Genomic DNA, 13,288 nt, shown 5'->3' with positions numbered 1-13,288 from the left:
AAATGCCTTTTAAAGCATTTTAAAAACGTATTAGCATTATTATGCCATTATTAATTCGGCCTACAAACGGTATTGACAACTCTTGTGAGAGTTTGAATAGCAGTCAATAATGTCAAGTCAATAGCAAAAAAAAATTAACAAAGCATTGTTTACCTGCTCTGAATATGGATTGAACTAATGCTATTAGCATATCATTAGCTAATAAACATATATTTGAATTTTTTAATCATCACAACAAAAACTGATCTGAAGAAAACACTTCTTCTGTCTTCAGTCAGAGCTTTCTTCACATTCAGTGTAATACAGACGGCTACAGGAGATTCTGCTTGGCCCCAACAACTACAACAACTTTGAAGAAAATTGTATAATATGAGTTATAACATTTAAAGTATTTTTAATTGAACTGAAAAATAATGTGTATGGGTAGTCTATGGTAGTCCCTCGTTTATAAATAGGGTAAGTCTGAGATAAATTTCCAGTTTTAGCTTGTTGATACTGACCTATATTTAACCATAAAGTTGATTAATCCAATCAGCTATGTGCAAGTTTTGAAGAAATAACCTTAATGACCTTTAATTTTCTTTTTTGTTAGACAAGTAAGTATGAATATAATAAACAACTTAGTCACTTTTTCTGGATTATATTTACAAATGTTAATGGGAATATATCTTGGTGTATCTTTGACCAAGCCATGACATTTACATCCCATAATAAAATGGTTTCTATTACCTTCTTCTTTTACTTCTGCAATACTGCAAACAATATAAACTTGAACTAGTAATGCAGAAAAACTAATGCATGCACTTGTTACTTCAAGGTTGCACTATTGCATTTTTTACGATTACGAAGTCCAAAAAGGTCAGAAAAACACCTTCAACTTATCCAGAATTCTGCAGTGAGAGTTCTGATGTCTTCAAGTTTAGCTTTTCTTCTTTGTACCCCTGTTAAATAAAGAATCTAATTTAAAATTCCCTTTCTTTCTTGTAAAGCCTTTAATAATCAATCTCCATCTTATATTAGATATCTAGTTGTTCCACATGTTCCCAACAGAGCACTTTGCTCTCACCATGCACTTTTGCTGGTGGTCCTGGCGTTAAAAGTGGACTGGGAGAGAGATCATGTAAACTCGATACTATTAGACTATATTCAACCTAGTCTTTCTCCAATAAACATCAATTAAAGAAGTTATTGCTGACAGAAATTCTGTTTTGTAATGTTTTCCATTCACTCGATTGTGCTACAGGCTCAGAGTTTATCTATTTAGTTTTGTCCTGAAAGAGCTACTGCTGGCATTAACATTTTACTTTTTCCTATGTGCTGCTCTGTGCTCAAACTCAAAGCTGGTGGAGACAGTCAGCCGCTCACATTGAGCCTGGTTCTGACCATACCATCCTGTGAAAATATAGTCTTTTTATTTCACAATTATTGTACGCATGCTAACTAGAGGTGCATCAGTGGGGTCTGAAAAGTTGCTAAATATATTGACAAAGTTGCCAAGTTGGCGGCAGTGGGGTAACTATATGATTTTCAAACTCTTGCAGTGGTAGATAAGATCAGTGGATACCATTGCTTTCACGTGTAAGTATCATTGTTTTGGACAATGGAAGGATGTGAAGTCAGTGGCTTTCCCCTCAGTACACATTACATGCAATATTAAAGGTATTTCCACTGAGATATGTTCAAAGACTATTCGATGTAATGCCATGGCTCTTCGTAGGTTGTGGCTTTATATTACTTCTTGCCCTGATCTTCTGTCACAAACCGTGTTTAATCCACTAACACAAACTGAGGCAACACACTGCCTCAGTTGATATCACCAGCTATCATCACTTTTTCTCTCTTCTCCTCCCATTACATTGCATACCAAAAAGAAAATGCCAAGCGAGGGCTACGAGGCAACACACATATCTAAACGGGTCATCATTATTTTTGTCATAAATCCCTCCATCTCATAAAACACTCATGTAACGTGGCTCTTCCAGCAGAAAAATACCTCAGAGATATAAAAGAGTCCACAGGTTGAGGATAAAGTACTGGAGCTGGGTGTGTTTCTGGGCAAGTAATGAAAGCCGGCTTGTTGTCTCATTAAATCCAGGCTGAGCACGGATTGACTAATGAGGACACACAACCATTAATCTATATGCAGAGGAATAGACAAAGAAAATGAATTGTTATTTTTTTAATAAGCTCAGTGTTTTTTTTATTAAGACAATATTCTTGAATTTGTTGCTTGATTTGGAGACTGGACCTTGTGGTTAGTGTCACAACTCACTGCACCAACTCAACAGGAATGTCGAGTTGGTGTTCGGCATCTAGAGAACTCAGCCAATGAGAGCTAATCAAGATATCCTCCATCCTGGATGGTTAGGTTTTATATCAAGATGCAGCAGATAAGACAATAGATTGTCATCAGCTGTATTAACTTTTTTAGGTAGAAAATTTATAGTTTTGCCTGCAATTCTTTTAAGTTATTTTTTATTACAAACTGCACCATTGTCTAGTCAATTATTTTGATAATTTTCTTTCATCACACACTGGCCACATTTGTTAGCACTCCTGGAAAATGTGCAAATAGTTGGAGATTAGAAAAAGTGAACAATTATTTTAGTTTACTTTATTTAGAGAGTGAAAAAAAACTAATTGGTTTGTAAGCAAATCACAAAAGAGAAAATAAAGTGTAAGAATCTCTTTTAAATAAATGTAACTAAGTTTTTTAAAAGTATGCTGTGTTTTTGGATATTTTTCAGAAGGACGTCCTGTTTACTGTCATGACACAGAGGTCAATGTCTATTAGCCACTCTTCAAAATGAGGACAAGAGAGTATACTGTTCAAACAAGGAAGACGCTGATCTACAGCAAGGTCAAGGTCAAGAAATGTCTGCAAGAAAATGGCTACAAGCCTAAACCTGCTCACATCTACAATTAGAACTATAATTAAAACATTCAAAACAGGTGCAAGTGTGAACAATAAAACTGGAGGAGGATTCATACTCAACTTGTCACCAAGCACAGTGAGGAGAATGACAGGGCAAGGTAAGAGAAAATCTGAAAAGCTCAGTAGTAATGGTGAGCCTCGGGTTTGAAGCGGTGAATGATGTGGCAAACTCTTGGTAGAAACTATTTGTCTACATGCAAACCAATTGTTTGGGAGTGAAGCCATGTGCCGTGATCTCAAATGTATAGTAAATATCTGATGTCTGCTAAACTCTGTGCTTCTGGTGAGCTGAGAATAAAATTAGAGTTTTCCATAGCAAAAATCTCAAGGTCGTTCTGGCATAAAACTAAGAGTGAATATATAAAAAAGAGCCTTGTGCTTGTAGATATGTGGAGGATCTGTTAGAAAACTTGCTAGCGTGCATGTCATTTGAAATACCTGAACATTTTAAAAACAGACCTGGTGGACTTCACTAGTTAACAGAAACTAGGTTATCACTGGGTCTTTAGCAGAAAGCTTATCACTAACATATGGCAAAAGCAACATAGAAATCAACCTTCTTACATAGTTATGACCCAAATTTTATGGAAAAGCTCTGCGGTGAACTGAAAAGGAGAAAATACCCTGGAATATGGAAAACGTAGTGTGGTTATGCAAAAAAGAAATGGTCATAGATCCTTCTCTGTGTACGTTCTAAATGTGGCAAGTCAAGTTTTTTGTTAAAAACAATAACTACTTAACATGTTACTTTCCTCCACTGTATACAATCAAATTGATGACGGCATTTTCTACATTTTTTAGTAGAACATGCTGCTAACTGAATCAAGAGAATTTTATTTTTACAGAGCATCAAGTACATTTTAGGAGCCATGTTGAATAAATCAGCAAAACTGTTAGATCAAATCTAAACTGTTATAAAATTATTAGAAATTGTTTAACACTTCACTGTGCAGAGATGTTTTTGAACTCAATGATCCTCTCACATTTTTCCTATGGAGCTACTGTCTGGTCTCAGACTAGTCAAACTATACTAACCATTAGCAAGTCTCTATAATCGGGCTTTAAAGGTTTTATATCAAAAGCCAATCAGACTCCATCATTGTCACATTTTGGCTAAATTTGGCATTTTGGACTTTACTAATTTTATAAATTATAATCTTTTAAAATCGATTTTTAAGTGTTTAAATGGATATGAACCAACATCATTGGTTCGTGTTGTGGTGGCGCAGGGGGTTAGCACGCCCCACATTTGGAGGCCTTAGACCCGCGGACGTCGCGGGTTCGACTCCCGGTCCCAACGACCTTTGCCGCATGTCCTCCTTCAAAAATGCCGCCGGCTCAGCTGGCTGTCTGCAGACGCAGCTCCCGTCGTGTGTGTGTTAATCTGTGTTTAAAAAATTCTTGCTGTAACTGCAAAATAATTTCTCTGCTGGGATGAACAAAGTAATTCTTCTTCTTCTTCTTCTTAAGCGATTGCATGTGATAGCATGCAGATCTACTAGATGTACTAGAGCGGCTTCAGATGGAAATTGTAAGGTCCCCTTTCGAAGAACCACCTTTGCTCAAAGTGCTCTGTCCGTGAGAGGATCTGCAGTTTGGAACTCACTTTCTGTTGATTTAAAGTCCGTAACCAGTTTTACTACATTCAAAAAACAAACAAAACTCTGGTTATGTCAAAAACAGAACTGTATCCATTTTTGATGTTTTATGTTTCACTGTCTGTGTGTAGATGTCGTCAACATTATGCTGTGCTATTTTAAATGATTATCACTTCAATTTTAGAGGTACTTTTTAAAAGCCCATGTAGGCACAAGTCCTGCAAATTAGCTGTTGCTATTGCACTATGACGCAAACATGGGACTGCTGTTTTGTTCAGTTTGTCTATGTCGATGTGTGTCTGTCCCTACCAAATAAACTTAAAATAAAAATAAATAAATGGTGGTCAACACCATACTTCAATTAAAGTAGAAGGAAACACAATCTAATTTTTATGACACTTGCCTTTCATACCTTCATTCGCATTTCACAAACCATAATAAATACATGATAAACATTAACAGGTCTGGTTCAGATGGAGTAGAACCAGCACCAGAAATCCTGACCTGGTTTTTAGGAATCCATGTCCTTTTACAGAGTCATTATTTCCAGCTATATGAATAAGAAGGCATTTCTAAAAAATACAACTTTCCTATTAAGCCATGACTTGGAGCCTTCCTTGTGACTGGATACTTACAAAAACCAACCTCCTACACCATGTGTGACTGTGTCTGTGTGTGTGTTTAACTCCAAAGGTCTGCTCCTGCATACTAAACAGCCTGGTGAGCTGGAGCAGATACATGCAGAAACTTATTTGTTAACATCACCTCTGAATAAACAAACAAAATAATAACAATTTTGATAAATTTGTACATTTCTGACAGAAAAGAGTAAAAGGTGTGTCTTAAGAGAAGGTGGCGAGTGGTTCAGAGGAAGCTTCAGTGTGGGATTGAGGCTTGTCACCACCACCAAGACAGACGATAAAGCTGCACTGCTGTAAACGAGTGAGTCAGCCCTCCTTCTCGGCAAATACGAGCCTGCATGAGGCATATGGAGGGGGAGGAGGAGGTGCTACGGGAGGAGCAGAGGGAGAAATGTTCAGGAACTGTCCCTGGTGCTGAAATCTGGAGGGGGCTGCTAAATGTTCAGCACGGAGCAAGAAAACAAAACTCCAAAATAGACCCAAGTTGCCCCATCTACAGCGATCTGTATTATTAGATACCAAAGACACATAGTGATTCATCTGGACAGCAAAATACACCAGTCACAGTTCACAATCTAGTTGAGATGAGCTTTTCTACTCACAGCCTATCCCATGTCCATAATCTGGCATTCTGATTACAAAACCACGAGAGGGAGATTCTCTACCATGTAATTCCTTTTGAAGCAAGTTAAAAAGATTTTCATTATTTATTTTTTTCTAGCCCAATCCCCAGCCTCTAGGGACATCCACGCTGGGATCTGAGCCTGCATACACAAACACAAACGCACCTTAACCCCAAAAGAGCTAAATGCAAGTGACTGAATCAAAACAACTAACATAGGGCAATACACACCTCAACCTCCTGTATGAGCATTTAAAATAAAGTTTTTGTAGCATTAAATAATCTCTGGTAGTTACTATTCATTGGTACATTTCTTAAAATGAACAGCTGAACAGCTACTTTAGCTTAGCTTAACAACTTCTATTTGTCTGAGTGCAATGCAACTCCTTCCTTCTGTTGTGTGCTGGGATTGTGGCGATGGCAGAGACCATGCTGCATGGTGGGGTGAAGTCGCAAGGTTAACATCTGCCTCACAATTATTTTCTGTGGTGCAGCCATTCTGCCAGAAACAACTACAACATATGATTTTATATCAACTCATCTGGTAGATATTGCTGGAAGTTTTGATCAAATCTGATCTATTCCTCTTCACAAACTATTTGAACATGTTTTATTGTGGTCCAGCTTTACTAAAGTCCATGCAGTGTTTTCGGACACACCTCAAATGTTCTGCTTCAGTTTATTTTTGAGGAAGGAAATTAATTAAAAACATGCAAATAAAGAAAAAATAACAAAAGCCACACTCAAGAGAGCTCCAAGCTTTATGTCATAAGAGGCAGATTTGTCTCAAACCTGCCATTTAAAGGTGTTATCTTGATTAAATAATAATATACAACAAAAGAGCAAAAACACTTGTTCTGTGGGTGAAAACTATATCTAAAGTAAGTTTGACTGATTTTATAGAAATATATGGTCAGTATCTTTAATGCAGTTTTGCATCCTGTGTAATCATCTGAATATTTACTCAGCACCACAGGAGAATTGTATTCATTAAATATATGAGGCAAGACAGGTGGTACTGCTTTGATAATGCCAATTGGCCGTTATAAAAGGTACAGCTGTTAAGAGTGTTGTTAGCACACAGAATGAATCAGCCAATCACTTGACAGCAACTCATTGAATTACGCATCTTGACATGGTGAGGATGACTTGCAGAAGTTTAAGCTGAACATAAAAATGTTGAAAGAGGATTTAAGTATATTTGAACGTGTCAAAGTTGTTGGCACAGGACGAGCAGGCCTGAGGATTCCAAACACAGCCAAGGACCTCTGATTTTCACAAATTACTGAACGCTCCTGTTCCACAAACTCACATCCATTCTTTAAAAACCCAGTGGTCACATCTATAGATGGTTACATCCAGCAGGGTAATCCACCAACCAAACTCAAATCAATAAACTCAGTTTTCTGTGCTGCAGTGTTCTCCACTGTTTAATGCTGCCATGTCAATATGAACCCAAACGCTCAGTCTCAGTCCTGAAAGCAAAAGCAGGTTCAACTAATAACAGCTAGGTGTACCTAATAAAGTGGCCGGGGATTGTGCGACTACATGGAAACATGACATAGTTCAACTTTTCTTATATACACTATACAGCTATGCTAAATTCCCTGTAGACCGCCCAAGATCTTACACTGCTTGAATTACAAATGACAGCTCCACTCATGGAGGCACACTGTGAGTAAATGGCCAACTTGCACTCAGGCGGTAGTGACAATCCGTCTCCCTTTGACATGAAAAGATTATGCAACAGGTTTTGTACTTGCAGAAGCCTCCTGAGCTGAGGGGAATCATTGTTGCAACAGAAAGCATGCAAGGTGCTACCACCGGAGGAGTGATGTCACAGGTCTGTAAATAAGGGTCCTTTTCTCGGGCACTGCAGAGACCAGGCGGGTGTGGTGACTGCATTAGCAGAAGCGCGCAATCTCCGGTGCAAACACCGGCTCACCGTGATGTGGACGTTCTCGTCACGGCTTTCTACCATCGCTATGACAACCCCTCTGCCTGTCGGACGTGTTTTGAAGTTCAAATTATTATCCTAGTGTCATTAAATTTGACCAGAAATAAATAAATAAAATCAGACCCAGCGTCATTCCGGTTGCCACAGCGCGCCTCGTTGACGGCGCGCCGTGTTGGAGTGAAAAACACACACATGCACAATGACATCCTGACATCTGCTCTCCATCTGACAACAGCTTAGTATTCTCCAGACACTTCCCCCCTCACCCCCTCTGTGCACCCCGTGCTTTTATCATACGCTGCTTTTTCTTCTTCCCTGCTCTAATGCGGTTTTTCTGTTTCACCTCCTGATCCAGCATGTTTCCACCGACGACAGCAAACCAAACTGATCGGCGGGTTCTTAAAATATGCAGGTAAAAAAAAAAAAAAAAAGGCACAACACTTTTTCATGCTCCACTGAGAACTGACCTCCCAGTCTAACGAATCCCACTCTTCGGTAAACATCCGGAGGATTTCTCTTCATCCAAAAAAGAAAAAAAAAAAGAAAAAAAAAAAAAAGAAGAAGCGGACCAGAAGCAGCGGCTCTAAGGAGCGACCTTGCAATGCGCTGCCATTGCGCTTTTGGTGCTTCTAATCCTCATGAAATCAATTTGAACACAGGGGGGGACGTCGTCAGAGGGAAGCATCTCGGCTCGCAGCGTCGAGACCAACTTGAGAAACGCAGATGAACGACGCTAAGCTGTACAGTCCAGCATTTTTCTTTTTTTTTTTTTGGCTTCTTCTTTTTCTGCTTCGCGATGGTTGCAACCAATTAGCACACCACTTGCGCTCAGAGTCGAATCGCTCCTGACAGGGCGCTCCTTCTCCAGAGCATCGCTTCTGTTGCAGCTTGGGAAAGGATGGCAGACTGTAAAACGCGCACAACTTCTCCTCGTCTGTTTTCCAAAGAAAAAGAAGACTCTATGATATTCCAACGCTAATAAATCCTCATACAGCATTTGGCAATCCAATCCCTCTGCTGGGGAGCAACAATAAAGGAGGCTTTTGAAGGTCCTCTTTTAAAACACGTGACTCAGTCTACTCCACGATAGAGGGAAAAAAAAAGGTTGATTTGATCCGTAATGGGCCCTAAGCATGGGGAAGACACGTTATGTGTTGCGGGGGGTCATAGTGAAATAACTACTCACCATTAGCACGGCAAAGTTCTTGTGATGGCTGCAGTGAATAGTGGTCGTATTGCCCCCGGAGGCGGTTATGTGGCAGCCCTCTGCCCTCCAGCCACCGTGTCCATCGAGCAGGTCAAAATCCCAGTAGGCTGCGGTGGGGTCTACACCCAGCGCGAAGTGCCTGAGAGCGACGGCGACGGAGTGCACAGAGCTGCCGCGGCTGCAGCCATCTGGAAGGAAAGACAACGCGTTCAGGAAAGGAAGCCGAGAGGAAACGTCGGCAGAGCCGCGGCTCTAATAACACCCATGCAGGCATACGATGCACACATGCAAGGGTCGAATGAGTTACCGCAGCTGGACTGTTGCAGATTACTTTCGTGCATCACACTGCAGTAAACTCTATTTAATCTGATCCGTGCTTTGATTTCATTCATTCATTCATTCATTCATTTGAGCGCACCTTGTTAATGTTTATATCTATGAAATTCACATGTTGCGCAATATATATATATATATATATATATATATATATATATATATATATATATATATATATATATATACACATACACTAATACAGCTGTGACTGCGTGTGTGTGCGCGCGCACGTGTGTGCATGCATTCGGTCCGGCGTTGACATCACACGCGTGAAAGATAGAAATGGATTTCCTCTTACCTAATTTGGCAAAAGCAACTGGTGTCGAGACGCTCCTGCGCTTCCCATCGTCTGCGAGGTTTGACGAATTCCCCGTGCAGGGAAAGAGTTTCCCATTGCGAAACAGAACGAACTGCAGCCTGCAAGTGGAGTTATCAACAGATTGCAACGCAGAGGAGGAGGCAGGCGGACCAGCCAGCGGTAAATGGATCGAGGCGACAGCCACGGAGTTCTGCGGATAAAAATAAATAAAAAAAACAATCAAATAATAGACTAGGAGTTACATAGTGTCCTCCAACTTTGTTGTGAAAATGTATTCCATTAAAAAAAAATAGAAAGAAACGCTTCTCTTCAGTGTTGGAAGGGACGACAAGTGAGCAAGGGAACGAGTCGCACGTTTGAAGCGCTTTGGTGTGCCTGTTAGGTCCGCAGCAAAGGTGGAATGGTTCTTACCATTTCAGCTTGAGGACACATCAACACTGCAGCTTGATTTAAAGAGACAACCGTTGTGACTTTATCTCTCATTCACCAACTAATTATCACCGTATAATACCCCGCGCCCCCCCCCTACAATAAAACATCTGCGAACATGATGCGAAGAAAAACGCTTCAGTGCGACAAAAATAGGTTGGAAATGTCAACGTGTGCGCTCCAGCCATCTCTGGCCACAGGTGAATTCACTTTGATTCCGTCTCTAACTTCCTTACTCACTGTAGTGTCAGATAGCATCCAGTCTCCTCCAGCAGCTCAATGAAAGTCCCAGCGGAGTTGCATAAAACAGATCAGACCTTCCAGCCTGACAACTATGCATTTTGACTAAACAACTTATCAAACAAATCCTGAGTTAAATATCCAAAACTTAATTTATATATACGAGAACTTTCAAACTGTTCATCAAGATCAGGTCAAAATAACAGTTTTATGCAACTGAACAAAGATTGCAAGCAAAAATGCTTAAATTCATTGTTATAGTTTAAAACAATAACCTATTGATACACTGGTTAAAATAATAAAACACATTGATTATTAACGGTGTAATAAAGTCATTTAATGCTACGTTTCAATATGAATCTATGTTAAACTATAAAAAGGTTCATAAACTGGTCTAACAGCTCATCAGACTTAATCTTTATCATCGTCATCTGTCTAAATCAATCTCAATGATGAATTCATGACCTTTCCACAGAGCAGTCTCTACTACATAAAGGTTTCTATGGACTTTTCGGCGTTAAAATGTCTTTAGAAACAATATGAATTCAGTCATTCTTTCAATCACAATGCAGATACATGATTAATTAATTAATTAAAGACACAAGCATCTAACAAACAAAATAACCGACCTAACTGTATTTCACAAAATACACAAAAAAGTGAGAAATTTAATGAGAAGGGAATAAAAGTTCAAAATGTTAACAGGCTGATGAAAATCTAACATTCAGACAGCCTGGTTTTTCATTCTAGTTTCAAGAGAGAGGAATTTCAGTAACAACATCAACAGCTTTTAGAACCACAATAGAACAAGAAAACTCAAGCTGTTTAATAACTCATGGAACTGAATGAATGCCTGCAGGTGTGTGGCTTGCAACACATTGGCCGGAAAGTCGTTATAAGGCAGTCCTGTTTCTGTTTTTTCTGGCTTCATTTTTTTTTTTTTTTGTTCCCGTATTTGCAGTGTCTGAAGGTTCCTGCTGGATCGTGGCTAAATGGAATTACAAAGCAACCCAGGAAAAGCTTACAGGGTTAAGCTGACAGAGCCCTCTAAGCCTGTGTGAAGGAAAACCAAATAAAATCTTGAAAGAACGTCAAGCAAAAATACAAAAAAAGTAGAGAAGCATAACATGCCAACAATAAAATATTTAGCACAAATACAAGGATGTAAAAGTACAAAACATAGCAGCAAAAATGACAATTCAATTTTGGCCCACTTTTCCCATTTACATGGTCATCATATGTAGTCTCTGATAGGGTATGATTTCAGAAGAAGTATAGAATAAACACATTTTAAATGCTAATTTCACAGAACAAAATTAGCATTGGTGTGACCAAGATGTAGCTTCAAAACAAAGTCTTACCTAAATGAGAATTTGCTCCTTTAGTTATGACTGGCTGGACTTGTTGTGTCCAGCCATACAGCCTGGATTTGTAACCGCGGTTAAAGTGGAGAAGCCTGCTTTCGACCAGCTCACCAGCAGAGGAATGCCATACAGCATGAAAAAACTCAGGATACTCCAGCACATTTTCTGTAAACAGTTGTATGACTACAGTTGTAGTAGTTTTGGAACTGTAAATGTGAAGGTATTGAATTTGATGCCCAACCCAGGGGTATTCACTGGCATGCAGAAATCACTGTCTGGTCATTTCAGGCATAAAAACACTTCCATGGTTGGACTCTCCACATCAACGGTCCACAGTTCATGTATATAGAGTCTCATATGTACTTAACTCTAACCCTTCAGTGAAGGTAACTGAGTCAGCTCATAATAATTTAAAGTTTAATTCTGACCACTGAGAAGAATCCATTTGTACTTTAAAAGGAAATTAAGTATATGTAGCTCAAAGGGAGAAGCTGCCAGCATGACCTGAATTTGAAATCATTTAGAAAATTGCTCCTGTTTTTGTCCACATCTTTCAGAATATGAAATGTTTTTGTGTGAAAAACAAACTAAAACTTTCTTTGATGATCAAGAAGTGAATCAGAAGTGAAGACATTCTTCTCGCAAATCAAAACAATGGCATAGAATATAAACATATTTCTGCACCATGTGAGGAAAAAAAAAGTCACAGTGAAGTCAGTCATCAAATGATCCTAATTAGGAATAATTCAAATGATCAAGATGATGTTGCTGATTCATAATCAAGATGATAATTCTGATAAAGTTTTAAGCTTTCTGCGATGACAGAACTTCAGACTTCAATGAATGAGCTCAGATGAATCTGAGTGCCTATTAATTGTAAGGTTGCGCAAAGGTCGCCAAGTTCTCCAAGCTCTTCACTAATAATTTAAAAATAGAAGGACTGTAGGAAATTTGGAAAACCTCCTTCAGTGTGCAGTGGTGACACTGAGAAGCTTTTAGTGCAGGTTTTTCTTCATTTCTCACATCCTTATTCCCCTCATCTTGCCTTACACATCTGCAGTACGTTTCCACAATATTTCTCCCACCTTCACCCATCAGAGTACCACATCTCATCCCTCGACTGGTGTGACCAAAAGCTCGGTATCAAGATGATACTGCACTGGCTATCTTTTCTGTGTGAGGATCTTTCCATGACCTTGTCGTGATCTGAAAGATTTCCTTGTACATGTGGGAGGTTTATGGGTCTCCACCATCAGTTTCAGCCACACTGTGGAGGAGGAAACACAATCAGCATCTTTATTAATGGATGGAGGTGAATGACAGAACTGGATTGTCCTGCTTGCTTCACCCAATGTTGAAATAATTTTAAACTGGAAAGGTTTAAAATGATCTGTTCTGAGCAGATAATGTGGCAGGTACAGTTAGAAGAAATCATACACACTAAATCCCACATTTCTTTATCAGTGAATCAAATATTAAGTTAATCATACTGTGGCTCTTCAAAATGATCTTTTATAATGGAGTATAATTTGCTCCACAATAGAGCTGGGCGATATGACTGAAAAACATATCACAACATTTTATATCAGTTGATATAAATAATTATTGATTAGGTGTTTTTTTGCTTTAAATGTCTGAAT

At 39.1% G+C, this 13,288-nt stretch overlaps 1 protein-coding gene across 1 annotated transcript in view; it reads right to left on the bottom strand.

The window, feature by feature from the left end:
• adgra1b (adhesion G protein-coupled receptor A1b) overlaps positions 1 to 13,288 on the bottom strand; it is a 198,753-nt gene that overhangs the window by 58,726 nt on the left and 126,739 nt on the right. Inside the window, exons 13-14 of the mRNA XM_028007742.1 lie at positions 9,595 to 9,805; positions 8,940 to 9,148 (exon numbers count right to left, since the gene is read on the bottom strand). Of these exons, the coding sequence (XP_027863543.1) occupies positions 8,940 to 9,148; positions 9,595 to 9,805 (420 nt within the window). The remainder of the gene's footprint in view (positions 1 to 8,939; positions 9,149 to 9,594; positions 9,806 to 13,288) is intronic.

This window comes from Xiphophorus couchianus, chromosome 22 (genome assembly GCF_001444195.1).
Source record: "Xiphophorus couchianus chromosome 22, X_couchianus-1.0, whole genome shotgun sequence".
Lineage (NCBI taxonomy): Eukaryota > Metazoa > Chordata > Actinopteri > Cyprinodontiformes > Poeciliidae > Xiphophorus > Xiphophorus couchianus.
This window is presented reverse-complemented; position numbering and strand designations above follow the sequence as displayed.